We start from the raw sequence: 14,503 nt of genomic DNA on the forward strand, positions 1-14,503 counted from the left end.
AACATGAAAACGTTAAAGAATTAGACTTAATAGTTGCATACATAAACTTTGAAAGTTGATGTTCAATAACATAAACAAGTTTGTCTTAGCCAGAGTTTCATAAACTTCACAAATGAAAGCTTCCCAAAATGAACAAGTCTCCTAAAGTACATAGTTTGATGAAGCTTAACATGATAAAAGTAAGACTCAAAAACAAAATACAGATCCTAATTCAAGGATGTCCAGAAATAAGTATCAACCAAAATGCAATACCAAATTACTAAAAGCTATTACAAGGCATAGTGGAATGTCCAAAGTTACACCGTTCTTCACTTCTTTGGTATGATGGAAGGTGAATTAGGGATGAATTTGAATAGTCTAGTGGTGGCCATGCTTGCTGCTACTAATTTCTCCTGGGTAGCTGTTGCACTTGGTCTTGGGATAACTTGAGGTGGATGTGGGCCAGTTGGATAAGGGCCAACTGAAGGTTGATGTGGATATGGAGCACGATGAGATTGAGATTGTGGTTGATTTGGCTGACTTGGAGGTGGGAGTGGACTGGGACATAGTGGAGCTGGTGGCCTGAATATCTTTTGCTTGGGCCTCATCTGTGATGGAGCTGTTTGAGTTTTTTGGTGGGTTGTAGATGAAACTTGGAGTGGAGGCCTAAACGGTGTCCTTCTGGTCACTAGACCTGGCCTGACTTGGGATGCCACTGGTGTTGCTGCCACAGGGTTGGAAGGACCTGGGGTGACACCACTTGAGACCTGGGTTGAGACCTGGGTTGAGACCTGGGTTGACAAGAATTTCAAGGAGTCATAAAAATTAGACAAATTAGTCATTAATTAATCAATAATTCACCTAGAAAATTCATTAACTTACAGCAGGCATGAGTTGTTGACTAGGTATATTATGATTCTGACTAGATGGAGTACTTTGGGTGGTAGGAGCATCCCGTCCATATAGTAAATAGACACATACATTCCTTAGCATATAGTAATCAGACACATATATCCCTAATCATTAAGAAATCAGACAGATTACTCCCTCAGCAAATTACTTACACTATTAGTTGGAGCTGACTGTGACAGTGGGAGGACTGCCAATGATTGAGATATGGAATCCTTCTTGGCCTTCTTTGTCTTAGGTTTTCAGTTGGGGTCAGATGGAGTGCCTTTGTCTTGTAGTTATGTCCTGTTGCACCACATTTACTACAAGTCACTTTAAATAATCTCTTCAGCTTTTCACCTTGTTGCATCATTGACTCAGTTGGATCCATCTGTCTATTGTGTAATTTTGGCTTGCCTATTGGTCTCTTTATGATCAGAGGATCCGGCCTTGAATACTCAGTCCTTGTCCAAAACTCCTCACTTGGCACAGGCTGAATATAATGAGCATATGTCTTGTGGATTGACTCCATGCACAACCATAGATGTACATAATCCTTCGAATGATCATGCCTCTTCCTTATTGCTGCAATGGCATGGATACATGGCATACCTAACACAAAATAACAGCATGAACCAGTACAAGACAACATCATGAACCAGTAATAAAAAAGAACCAATAATAAAAAAATCATGAACTAGTATTGAAAACATCATGAACCAAAACTCATTCAGCCAACAATTAAAACATCATGAACCAGAACTCATTCAGCTAGTAATTAAAACATCATGGAATTTAACTCATTCAGCCAGCAATTAGAACATCATGGACTAGTATTGAAAAAATGCTTAACAATAAATTAAAACTAACCAGTCAGCTGCCATTTGTTGCATGAGCAGGTCTGCCTGATGAGATCCATGTCCACCTTTGTAGCTTTATGACTTAATTTGAATCTCTTACATTTGTTGTCACCTATCCACTTTGCACACCATTTATTACTTGGCCTTATTAGACGCTCCATCCTCTTCTGCTGAACAGGTGCGAGCTTTCCAAGATAATCTCCAAGTAGCTCTTTATGCTTGACCATCCTCCTCATCAGATAGCACCTAATTTCTTCACAAATTGTGAGGATAAGCTTGCTTCTATAGTTGACTATCTTTGCATTGAACACCTCACACATGTTATTTGTGAGGTTGTTCACTTTTGGTTCATGTGAGAAATATGCCTTCACCGATGTAGCTGGCTCAAATTTTGAAAGGTATTCCTACGCATCATGATTAATGCATTTGAGCTTCTCCATCTATTCTTTGAATTTTGGTATGGTGGTGTATTTAGCACAGTCCCAAACCACTTCCCGAATATATAAATCCTTAAACTGATTTATAAAATTTTTTCAAATGTGCATGACACAGTTTCGGTGATAGGCATTTGGCATCACTTCTTTCAATGCAGGTAGCAATCCCTAACACAGTACACAATGATGTTAACACTAAACAAAACTAGCAATCACTAAACAATTGCATTATTAATCATAAACAGAAAACAACATTTTATAACAATTATATACCATAACATACTATTCAATAGCAGCTTACATTAAATAGTTACCATAACTATAACATACCCTAACAGTGTATAATTCCCCAACTGAAGCAGAACTCAACATGAATTAATTCGACCATTAGCAACTAAATAAAGAGTTGTGAATGTTACCTTCTATTGGTCGGACATGAAATTCCAACCGTTAGTCTGCACATCTCCCAAACCTCTTAAAGTAGAGTCAGAAACCACTTCTAACACTCCTTGGTTTCAGACCATACAACTATAAAGGCAACAACATAAAATTGATTATTTGCGTCTTGAGCCACTACTGTTAGGAGTTGTCTACTATAGTATGTCTTCAGAAAACAACCATCAAAGTATATCAAAGGCTTACATCCACTCTTGAAACCCTGTTTGCATGTCTCTAAACCTATATAAAGCTTATCAAACACAGGAGGGGGTTGAGGAATTGGAGTTACACATAGTTCTGCCCTGGACCCTGGGTTGCTTCATAGAATCTCAAACAAGTAATCTCTCACATTATTATACTGCTCTTTCTCATCGCCCATTATCTTCTCCCTTGCCTCTTTAACTGCTCTATAGACTATTTTTGGATGTACAGTGAGTGAGAATTCTTCTCTCAGAAAGTTAATAGCCTCACTTGTTCTCATATGAGGCTGTGTACTCATTCTCTTCTCCACCTTCTTACTAATCCAATGTTGATCAGCCGCGTCACTTCCCAGGTCCCTTGCACTTGTGTGATCGTTTTTGTAAGTCTTGACCTGATAACATTACAATGATTTGTTGTAAGACAAATGACTAACCACGGGCACTCATCATCCATGCATCCCGCCCTCACTCTCTCCTTGTCATTCTTAATCCACCTAAGCTCTCTATCCTCAACAATGAATGAGTCTTTCATAACTTCTTTAAATCTCTCTATGGTTGCAAACATAGTCCCTAATTCAAACCTTCCCTTTCCAAAAGCATAATCATCATCAAACTTAGGAAATTATGCTTGCTAGATTCATTATCTGATGATATAGGAGTATGTAGATCCTCAGAATGATAATCATATATGGGGTCATCATCATCATCTTGAACTGCACTCACATAGAACCTTACAGTTAGATTTCTGTTAGGCTGTGGGTCTCTGTTGGGCTCCTCATTAGGACCTGGCCCAACATTACTACTAGGATGATGCTCATTGGGCCCAGACCTAGCCTGTTACTCATTGGGCCTAGTCCTGGCCTGCTGCCTTCTATTCACTTCAGATGCACCTATTCCATTACTTTGTCCCTTCTTTACCCAACTTCCCCTATTCCTTTTTGCATCTGTCTTCTTTGCAGCTGGCTTATTTGGAGACACAATTTTTTCCTTTCCCTTACTAACTCTCTTCCTCTTGCCTGCTCTATCATCAGCACTATTATCACCTTCGTCATTGTCACTTTCAAATCCGGGTAGTGGAGGTTTGTAGGGCTCATCCTCCGTACTCTCGTACCCATCATCCAAAGATGAACTCTAAATCTCTTCTAACACAGGACTCTTACCTTTGTTTCCATCATCCTCCACAATCTTATGTTCATCAACAGGGTGGTCAAAGTACAGGTAAAACTCATCCGTCTTTGCATTCTTCATTTTGTTCTCTTGCATGGCATTAATCCATGTATCTCCTGTCAAAATGTGCAGCCCCGACTCAACATCAGCACTCATTGGATCATACCAATAAACCTCCCTGTATGATTGGTACCCCAATCCTTTAAACAGTGTGATCAAATCCCCGAAATTCACAAAATTCAGGTCCATTTCGGAAAACTTCTCTACCTTTCTATTTTGATAAACAAGGAAACCATTACTCGTTCTTACAAAACTACCTCCATGGTGAAAAACTGGCACCACAAATACATCAACCATCTGAAAAAAAAAAAATAAAAATCAATGATCAACCAACTCTACGCTCAAAAAGTAATGTCCTTCAAAAAATAGAAATAGAAATTAACCAAGAACTTTTCTTTGTCCTAACATTGAATCAATTTCATAGGAAAGCCCCAAATACTTTTTTTACCACTACTATCACCATGCACGTACAATCCTTTCACAAAACAATTCATACTTTCATAACCATTGAACCTGACAATCGACTCACTAAGCAGCGCAACAGATTCTTACCTTCGATGATGAAGACGGCAAATCAGACAACATTAGATGGTTCTCCCTCTTCGACAGCAACTGCACACTAGAACTTTCTAAGTCTGGATAGTGATTTTTTTGGAGGGAGAAACAGAGTATTCTTGCGTTTGATCGTTAGTCTTCTTAGGGTTTAATGTAATTCTGTAACAGCTGTGTGGGTGTAATAGGCATTGTACATAAGTTAAGGGATGAGAGTGTATATAAGGGGCAACACACAAAACGATATTGCATTGAGAGACAGGGACTTCTTTGTCTATTTTCAAATGCTCCCTTCACTAACGTGCCACGTGGGCAGCCGTAATGTCAGGTAAGCAGAACATGAGCTACGTCAGACTTTTTCGTTGGATTGACGGAGACATTTAGATGGAGGGACTGATCTATCCAACTTTTAGGTAGCGTTTGGTGGAGAGACAGAGACTGAAAGACTGAAACTGAAAGACAAAGACTAAGAGACAGAGATTGAAATAAATCTCAGTATTTTGTTTGGTGCAAAGTGGGAGACAGAAATTGAAACAAGAATGAAGCTCTAATTAAATTTGTACAAAGGGTAAAATTGGAATTAATTAATTAAAAAGAAGGTATTTTAGGTATAAAATATTATTAAAATTTCAGTTTCCGTCTTTAAAAATTTTAGTCCCCTTTGTCCCCACTTTTTAGAGGTACTGAAATACTGAAATTTTGGAGATAGAGATAAAAATTTTAGTACCAGTCTCTGAATCAACAAACATGATATTGAGTCTCAATCTTTCAGTTTCTATCCCAATACCTCAAAACAAACGCTACCTTAAAGACGTCAGAGACTTAAAAGTATTTTCCAATGGTTAAAGACAAAAATATTCGCGGGATAAAAAATCAGAGACTTATTTATCCTTTTTTCAAAAAAAAATTAACCTCAGAAAACATGTGAATCCAACGTAGGCAACGAAGTCTTGGTGGTGGAGAATTAAAATCTCTACAGGGCCTACAAATATGTCTAGGCCAATGACAATCCACACAAAATTTACCATCCGTGTTCATCATATATTTAATATTTTGATCAACAATAACTATTTTGAGCTCGAAATATATATAAAAAAAAGAAATTTAAATTTTCTAAAATAAAAAATTTAGTAAACTAGTGATAAAGGAAAAAATTAATTATTATTAAATTCGTAATTTTTATTATATATATATATATTTTTTATTATCTTAATTTAAAAATGATTAATTCTTATTTTATCATTTTATTAATTTTTTCAATTTAAAAATTTTTGATGAATCCGTTCTCTTCTTTATGTTAGTTGTGCTGCCTTTATGCATTAATGATAAAAAAGAAATATGTTATCATTCACAGAGTATTCGAGTTTAAATTTTATCTTATACATAAATAACTTATTAGTTAACAACAAATTTTTAAATAAAAGTCAGGTTTATAATAGATTAATCATTGATATGTCAAGTTAGAGAATACTATAAAAAACCAAAAAAAAAAATTATCTTAACGGTTCATTGCAAATTCAAAAATTATAATTTTGAGAAATATCATAGACTCAGATGATGCTCTCCAAGATTAATCTTTAAATTTGCAAATTTCTTATGTAATCGAAACCTCCTTCTAAATCATTATAAATAATCACATGTTGGGTCGCGAGAACTTTGACGTTTAAGTTAACATAAATCGTAAAAAATACTAGGTTAAAAATTATATTTGAGTGCATATATTTAAAATAATATATTTATCATGAGGTTATTATAATGTTATGAGTTTTTTTTGTGATTTTTGAGGTTATAAATTGCTTTATAAGTTTCTGATTTTTCTTATCTCTTGATTTCAATTTTCTTAAACTTATATATAATTAATATAAAAATATTATTTGTATACTAAAATTAGTTATTAATATATTTGTTGTATAAATATATATAGTTTAATTTATTTTTAATTTGTATTTATATTTTAATATATATTTATATTAATAGATGATTTTAATGACTGATTTTAATATATACGTAACATAATCGTAATTAATATTATAATTCTCTCCTTAAAAGAAAAATAATAATTATAATATAAGACATTAAATTCTTAATATTGAATTATTACTTAGGAATTAAGTTAAGTGATGTTGAATTGTTGTTTTTTTTCAATATTTTTAAATTATAACATCTTTTTTAAAATTTAAAACAACTTTCAATCATCAAATTAGATCTTTAGGACTTTAGATATATTTGAGTCCAATTTTTAGTATTAGATATCGTGATTTTTGTAAAAAAAAACAACAACAATTAATTGAATTCTTTTTTCTCTAGAAGCTTATTCAAACACACTCATCCAGCAGTCATCCTTTCGTAGCATTATATTTTAATTTAATGACAATAAATGATGATAAACCAAAATGCCACTAGAGATGAAATTTACGCAGGGATCCGGGGAGACCAGAGTAATTGAGGAGAGAGAAATGAAAGAAGAGAAATTAAGCAAATTATTGCAAATTTGCAATGTATGTATATGTATTCATTATTCATGGCGGTATACTGGTATATCATAGATAACAATGTCAACGGAATACTGGTATTAATTCTTGAAGTTATATTTGTATTTTAATGTATTTAATTTAGCCTTCAACTGATACACATTAATCTTTGATTTTATTTTTGTTATAAAATAATTAATGATGTGATAAGATAGACTAATGATGTTCCAATTAAATCTTTTAACGGTTATCTAAAATGACAATAAAAAAATATTTTAACCTTAAATTTCTTAAAAAATATTTAAATCTTAATTCTAATTTTACTATGAAGTGATTCTCATCAGCTCATTGTGCTAAGAGCTTATCCATAATTCACGCTTTATATCTTAAAAAAAAAAAAAAAAAACCAAAATAGTCGGTTGTTTGAAAATTAGTCTTTACTACTTATTATCCATTCCAACCTACTAACACAATTTCTATTGCAGATATTCTAGTTATATTATAGGTAAAAATTTAATTTTGATATATTAATAATGTAAAATATTTTTATATAATTAATATAAAAAATAATTATTTTTTATTAACATAATATTATATAATTAAATATATGTATAAAATAATTTTATATTAACAGTATATCAAAATTAAAATTTACATTTAATTTACGTAAACAAAAATATATAACACGACAATTACAAATTGCTAATGGAGACGACCACAATATATATATTATGCTAAACATATGATAAGCATTCTATATTGGAGGATTTTAACCTATTACCTTCGATTTATTATTACTATTAAATCAAAACCACTTGTATAAATTTATTATGGACAAAATTTAAATTTTTGTAGTCTATTATAATTAGTCTCAATCAATTCTATTTATTAAGAAGGAAGCTAAATCGAATTTACTTTATTCAATTTATTGTAATTCAAATCTATTAAATTCGATACTATTAATAACCTTAATTTAAATTTAATAAATTTGATTTACATAAAAATATGAGACGAGACATTCATTCAAGTAACGTTTTTGTATTTAGAGAATTTAAGTAATATTGGTTTTCCTTTAGTTTATAAAGATTATTTATCCTAAATTAAAAATTGAAAAAAAAAAGAAAAAAAATTGAAATAACTTTAGCACGAAATTGCATGAGTTCTCAACTTATTCCAAAAAAAAAAAAATTAAGATCAACTGAGTTAATTGTTTATCATAATATCTATTATGAGTCTCGTGAGACTAATATTTTAAAAAAAAAATTTACATTGACGAATTAATACTTGAAAAATAGTTCTACATGAATTTGGGCTCCACTCTGCGACACTTTACTCGTTTTTTTTTTTTTTTTTTTCAGGTGATGGTCCCCGATATGAGATTTATTTTTTAAAGGATTTTACGAGACTCATAACAGTATCTATTATATATTTTTAACATGTTTGTTGATTCCATGGTAAGCAATCATGTCCCGGAGCATTAAAATGCCTACATGGTCCATTGCGATGTACAGACCAATCACAATGACCACAATAAGCATAATCCCTATGATCTTTGTATATATCAAACCGATGACAAGTACCATCAAATTGAAAGGAACAAAAGAATAATGTGTTCCCAACCCAATTCGGAGTAAAACTGAATTCATAAAATTGGCCTTGAGCAAGAACATGTGATCCAAGATCATCATCTTTAGATTTGCAGTGAACTAATAGGTTTGCACCTCCATCTAAATCATTGTGAATTCTCACATATTTTTTGCCATTAATGACTAATGGCACCAAAAACAGCCATAAGAGGAGAACGCTTTTGACCAAAAGAAACATTATTATTTCTAACTTCTTTTTTCTCATGAGTTTCATTTTCTTTTGCAACGAATCATTGGTATAAATAGACTAGAATTTGAAGTTGTTACACAAATAAGAATATCTCCGTATAAAAATTACAGTTAAGATATAAATACATATAATTAACTGTTGAATAATTAATTTATTTGTCTATTTAAATAAGAGGCCTGCTACATATATAAGTCGTTTTGGCTTAAGAGTCTTACAAGTTGGCACAAGTCTAACAAAATACGGGAGTGGATCCTCTCCAATGGAAAAAAAAAATTAGATGATATTCAGTGGAAGATCTCACCCTTCATTGTATTCTCTCTCTCATTTATTTCTAGTCCCACTTGTAGAATTAAAAGTAGGAGATTACACTTTATTCTCTCCAGTGACAAAAAAAATGGAGAGGGTCCATTTCCAACAAAATACACGCGCATTACACTCCCATATTCAAGAGTAAATACACGCACGTTATTCAACCACTTCCTGTTTCCAAAGCGCGCTACTCACCATGCATTATGACGACTCTTCTTCTTCTTCCTCCATGAAAACGAGTTTCTTGCCAAATTTATTCGATCTCCTTCGTGCGTTCTCTCTTCGCCTATTCATTCGTTGTTTTACCTGCGTTTATCACTGGTATTCTTGCTTCATTTTCTTTCAATTTTCATGGTTTCTGAAATCAAGTTTTGAAATCATTTTGAAGATAATGGAACTTCAGAAATACACCCAAACGATTACAGAAATACATACAAAGGGTTTACAGAAATACACCCAAAAGATTACAGGAATTCACCCAAACGATTACAGAAATACACCTAAATGATTACAGAAATACACCCAAAGGGTTTAAGAAGTACACCCAAAAGATTTAAGAAATACACCCAAAATTCGTTGAAGTACACCTTATGCATAATTCAGAACTCTTCCTCTTTCTCCTCCTCATCTTATGCTGCTTCTTCTTCTTAGTTTTCTTATTTCATATTCTCATAATTCTTTTTGGGAGGAAAAAATCAAACAAAGAAGAAAAAAATACATAATGTTGCAAAATCAAAAGAAGAACGAGGAGAAATAAACATGACGATGAAGATGAAATACTTCAAAAATGATTTCAGAGCTTGATGTCAAAAAATAATGGAAATCAAGAATAACGAAGAAAGAGAACAGAGAGAAAAGCAGGTAAATGAAGAAGGAGAAAGAGAAGGTAAGAAATTCAAAAAAGGAAATGGAATCCTTTCAAAAATTAAAAATCTGTTAGAGACGCGTTTGAACATAATATCAATTAGAGGACTTGTAAAACTTGCATAGCAGAATCACTTGTATGTAGAGATTAATCCTTTAAATAAGTGTTCGGGTTTAAATCTCACTTTAGCTTGTACATAATATAATTTATTAACGAACGACAGGCTTCTAAATAAAGTTTAAATTCATATTAAATTAGTCATTGACATATTAAAAAGAGAGATACCTAAGATTGAAAAAGAAAAAAACACACCCACATTATATTAAAAAATTTACATAACGATGGCTAGATCACCAAAACTCAAAAGAAAATTAAAGGAACTCATTATGAAGTGAGATTGTAGAGTAAAAGACAAATAGGTCCCTGACCTTTTAAAACGCAGACATTTTTGTTCCTAAAGATTGAAAAATACATTTCGATCCCCCACATTTTAAAACGATCGACAATTATACCCCTCCGTCCGTTTTGGGCCAAAAACGGCAACGGAGACAGCTGACATGGAGGGGTAGAGAATGATGTGTCCGTTACACTTGCTGAAGTGGATTGGGACGAATTATTAGTGGACAAAAAAGACGCCGTATCCACCATCCCCTATATTTGAAGCTTCGCAATCCCTATAACACCCAAGAGTGACTCCACATATTACAGAAAATCCTATCAGAACACGAACGCCATTCTCCCTAAAAAAAAATGACTTCCTACAGTTGAAAGGGGTTGTCGTTGTTGAAGGTTACGGCAAGCTTTGCATGGAGAGGAAGCTGCCATCATCTACAGAGGTAAGGATGATAATGAAGAGTATGTATGTTGTTTAACTGAGAATGCATGGGGTTGGGATATGGGGTGACTGCATGTTTTTTTTTTTTGGGTAAAAGAATGAGGAAAAGTTATGTGAAGTTAACTGATTTCGAAATTCTAATTAGGTAGGGTTTAATATCTTATTTATGTACTTGTGGATAATGCAGATGAATGATATGTATGTGGTACTTATTTTTCACCATGGAGAACCCACTGGAACTCTTGAGTATATTGGTGGAAAAGTTAAAAAATTTCCGAAGATGGACTTAGACTTCGTGAATTTTGGGGATTTGGTGACATTGTTCAAGGGTTTGGGGTATGCATCATATAGGACAGTGTATTGGTTTGACCCAACTAGCAGTGATCTTGAGGCTGGACTGCACATTCTGAGAGGAGATGCAGACATCAATGAACTTTGAGAGAACAAGATGAAGAATTCAATCACGGATGAATTCTACATATACTTCGACCATCCCGTTGATGAGCCACAGATAGTGGAAGAAGGGGCTGCGGCAGAAGCAGGGGTGGAAGAGTTTGATGACCCAATTGATGTGGACAGCATCATAAGAAAGCTCCAATCATCACCATCCATAGAAGCTGATGGGCAAGAAAGTGAGGAGGATGAAATGTATAAACCTCCTCCGACTGACTCGGAGACTGTTTCAGATGAGGACTGTTCCAGTGTTGATGAAGAAGATGATAGGAAGAGAAAAAAAAGAAGTCTGAAAGGAAAGGACAAGGTTCTGCCAAAGAAAAATAGCAGTGTGAAAGAAGGGACAGGGGCAGAGTCAAGTGGAGTTAAAAACAGAGGTGGAGTAAGGAGTGCAAGTGGTAGTGCTGTCAAAGGTGAAGGGCCTACTGTGAAGACTAGAGGAACTGCCAAGCCCAAAAAAACTGGGCCAAGAGAAAAGCCCAAAAAGACCAGGCCTGCTGCGAAGCCCAAAAGGAATGGGCCTAATGCAAATCAACAAAGAAGTAGGCCTGCTGTACATGCTGAAGAAGCTGTGCCTATTGTGCAACCCAGGGATAGGCCTCTAATTGAACTCTATGTGACTGAGGAGGTTTCAGATGATGATGATCCGATTTATGAGTATGCATCAGAGGAACTTCACACACCAGTGTCTTCAGAGGATGAGGGAAAAAAGCATGAGTTTCCAGTTTTTAATGAAGAGTATGGGTTCGGGGAGGGTAGGTTCGAGATTGGAACCAAGTTTGCAACCATATATTGATGGGTTCAAAGAAGTGGTAAAATATATGTTCATTTCTGAAGGAAGGAAACTCGTGTGGATAAAAAATGATAAAGAAATGGTGAGGGTTGGCTGTAGGGGTGAAGACTGTCCATGGCTAGCACATCTATCATACAACAAAACATTGTTATGTTATCAGGTAAAGACTTACAAGGCAGAGCATACATGTGCTAGAGACCTGGGCAGTAATGCTGCTGATCAACACTGGGTTAGCAAGAAAGTGGAGAAGAGAATGGCAAGTCAACCTCATATGACAACTAATGAGGCAATTGACTTTCTTGGAGAAGAGTTTAATCTAGTGTTGCATCCGAAGATGGTTTACAGGGAAGTAAAAGAGGCCAAAGAGAGGATTATGGGAAATGAAAAGGAACAGTATGGGAAGCTTAGGGACTATGGCATAGAGATCATCAAGAGTAATCCGAGCTTGACTGCAAGAGTTGATGTGATACCGATCTCTCAATCCCTACCTGTCTTTGACAAATTATATATCTGCTTTGAGGATTGTAAGCAAGGCTTTAAGACTGGGTGTAGGCCTTTCATCTATCTAGATGGAGCGTTTTTGAAGACATACCATGGAGGTCAACTACTGTCAGCGATGGCACAGGATGCGAATAACCAATTCTACGTAGTGGCATATGGAGTTGCAAGATCAGAGACGAAGGAATCATGGAAATGGTTCCTCACACTACTTCAGGAAGATCTGGGTGATGCACATCAATTTGGTTGGAACTTTATGTCCGACCAACAAAAGGTTAGACTTCTAAATTACGGCTTATTAGTGTAGCATGTTAAATTATTGCATATTAGTGTAGGATATTAAATTACTGCATGTATGTGTTTGAAATGGAATTTACTGCATATATGTGTTTGCAATGGATATTACTGCATATTAATGTATGAAATTTTGAATACAGCATATGTGTTTGCAATTGAAGTTACTGCATATTAGTGTATGAAATTTAAACTGCTGCATATATGTGTTTGCAATATTATGTGTTGGCAGGGTCTGCTACCAGCCTTAAAGGAGGTAATGTCGAGAGCACATCATCAGAACTGTGTCATGCACATGTGGAAGAACTTCATAAATATGTTCAAAGATATGCACATTAAAGACATAGTATGGGACTGTGCTAGGTGCACAACTGAACCAGAGTTCAAAGAGACCATGGAGAAGCTGAAGGGGGTGAATAAGGTAGCATGGAAGTATTTGTTGAGATTTGAACCAGCCACTTGGGTTAAGGCTTTTTTCAGTCATGGCCCCAAGGTGGATAACCTAACTAACAACATGTGTGAAGTATTTAATGCAAAAGTGGTTAAGTACAGAATGAAGCCAGTTTTGACTATGTGTGAGAAAATTAGGTGTTACCTAATGCGGAGAATGATCAAGCATATTAGGCTGTTAGAGCACCATAGTGGAAAGCTTGCACCCATCCAGGAGAAAAGGTTGCAGAGGCAGATAAAACCCAGCAGCAGGTGGATTGCCGAGTGGGTGGAAGATAACGAATGAAAAAGATTTCAAGTTAGCAGAAAGCAGACCAAAGTAGATGTGAATTTGATCAAACACACTTGTTCATGCAATGTTTGGCAATTGACCGGTACATAGTTTATTTTGAATGATTTTCTTTAATGCTGATCTTATATAATGCTAGGTAATATGTTATGTGATTTTGATTCAGGCATGCCATGCATTCACGGTATTGCTGCAATTAGAAAGAGGCATGACCAGGTAGATGATTATGTGCATCCCTGGTTATGTATGGAATCTATTCACAAGACATATGCACATTGCATAAAATCAGTTCCAAGTGAGGAATTTTGGATAACCACTGACCAGCTGAGGCCTGCTCCACCACCCATCAAGCGACCTATTGGGAGACTAAAGGTACACAATCGCAACAAGGATCCTGCTGAGGCTCATATTCAGGGTTACAAGCTTAAGAAAAGCTTTCAAGTGACATGCAGCAAGTGCAATGAGAAAGGCCATAACTATAAAACCTGTAAGGGAGCACCAAGCAACCCAAACTAGAAACCAAAAAAGAAAAAAGCTAAGAAGACTGATGAAAACACACAACCCTTGGTGCTGCTTCCCCTTTTACAATCAGCCCCTCAACCAGAGGTATCCCTGCTATGCTTTAGGATAAATCTGTACATTTTAAATTTTGTTAATGGTTACGATGTCATTATAACTTTTTTTAAGGAATAATTTGTCCATGTTGGTTCCTTGTTGGATCTATGTTGCATAGGATCAAAACCAGACACAGACTGAAAGTTTTGCTGAGAATAGTGCTGTGCAAGAAAAGTCTCTAGTAAGCCCCCCTAAATAATACACTAATAATGCCAAT

The 14,503-nt window shown here is 34.8% G+C and overlaps 1 protein-coding gene across 1 annotated transcript; it reads left to right on the plus strand.

Annotated features, from left to right (window-relative positions):
• Positions 1-12,219: 12,219 nt before the first annotated feature.
• Positions 12,220-13,668, plus strand: LOC140184233 (uncharacterized). Its single transcript, XM_072234543.1, has 2 exons — positions 12,220-12,912; positions 13,165-13,668. The coding sequence occupies exons 1-2, from the start codon at positions 12,220-12,222 to the stop codon at positions 13,666-13,668; spliced, it is 1,197 nt and encodes a 398-aa protein (XP_072090644.1).
• The last annotated feature ends 835 nt before the right edge of the window (positions 13,669-14,503 follow it).

The sequence above is a fragment of the Arachis hypogaea genome, chromosome 4, assembly GCF_003086295.3.
Source record: "Arachis hypogaea cultivar Tifrunner chromosome 4, arahy.Tifrunner.gnm2.J5K5, whole genome shotgun sequence".
Taxonomy (NCBI): Eukaryota; Viridiplantae; Streptophyta; class Magnoliopsida; order Fabales; family Fabaceae; genus Arachis; species Arachis hypogaea.

Coding starts and splice junctions, on each gene's coding strand:
- LOC140184233 (XM_072234543.1), top strand. CDS start 12,220: ATGGTGAGGGTTGGCTGTAGGGGTGAAGACTGTCCATGGCTAGCACAT. Junction 12,913..13,164: donor TTATGTCCGACCAACAAAAG/GTTAGACTTCTA, acceptor ATGTGTTGGCAG/GGTCTGCTACCAGCCTTAAA.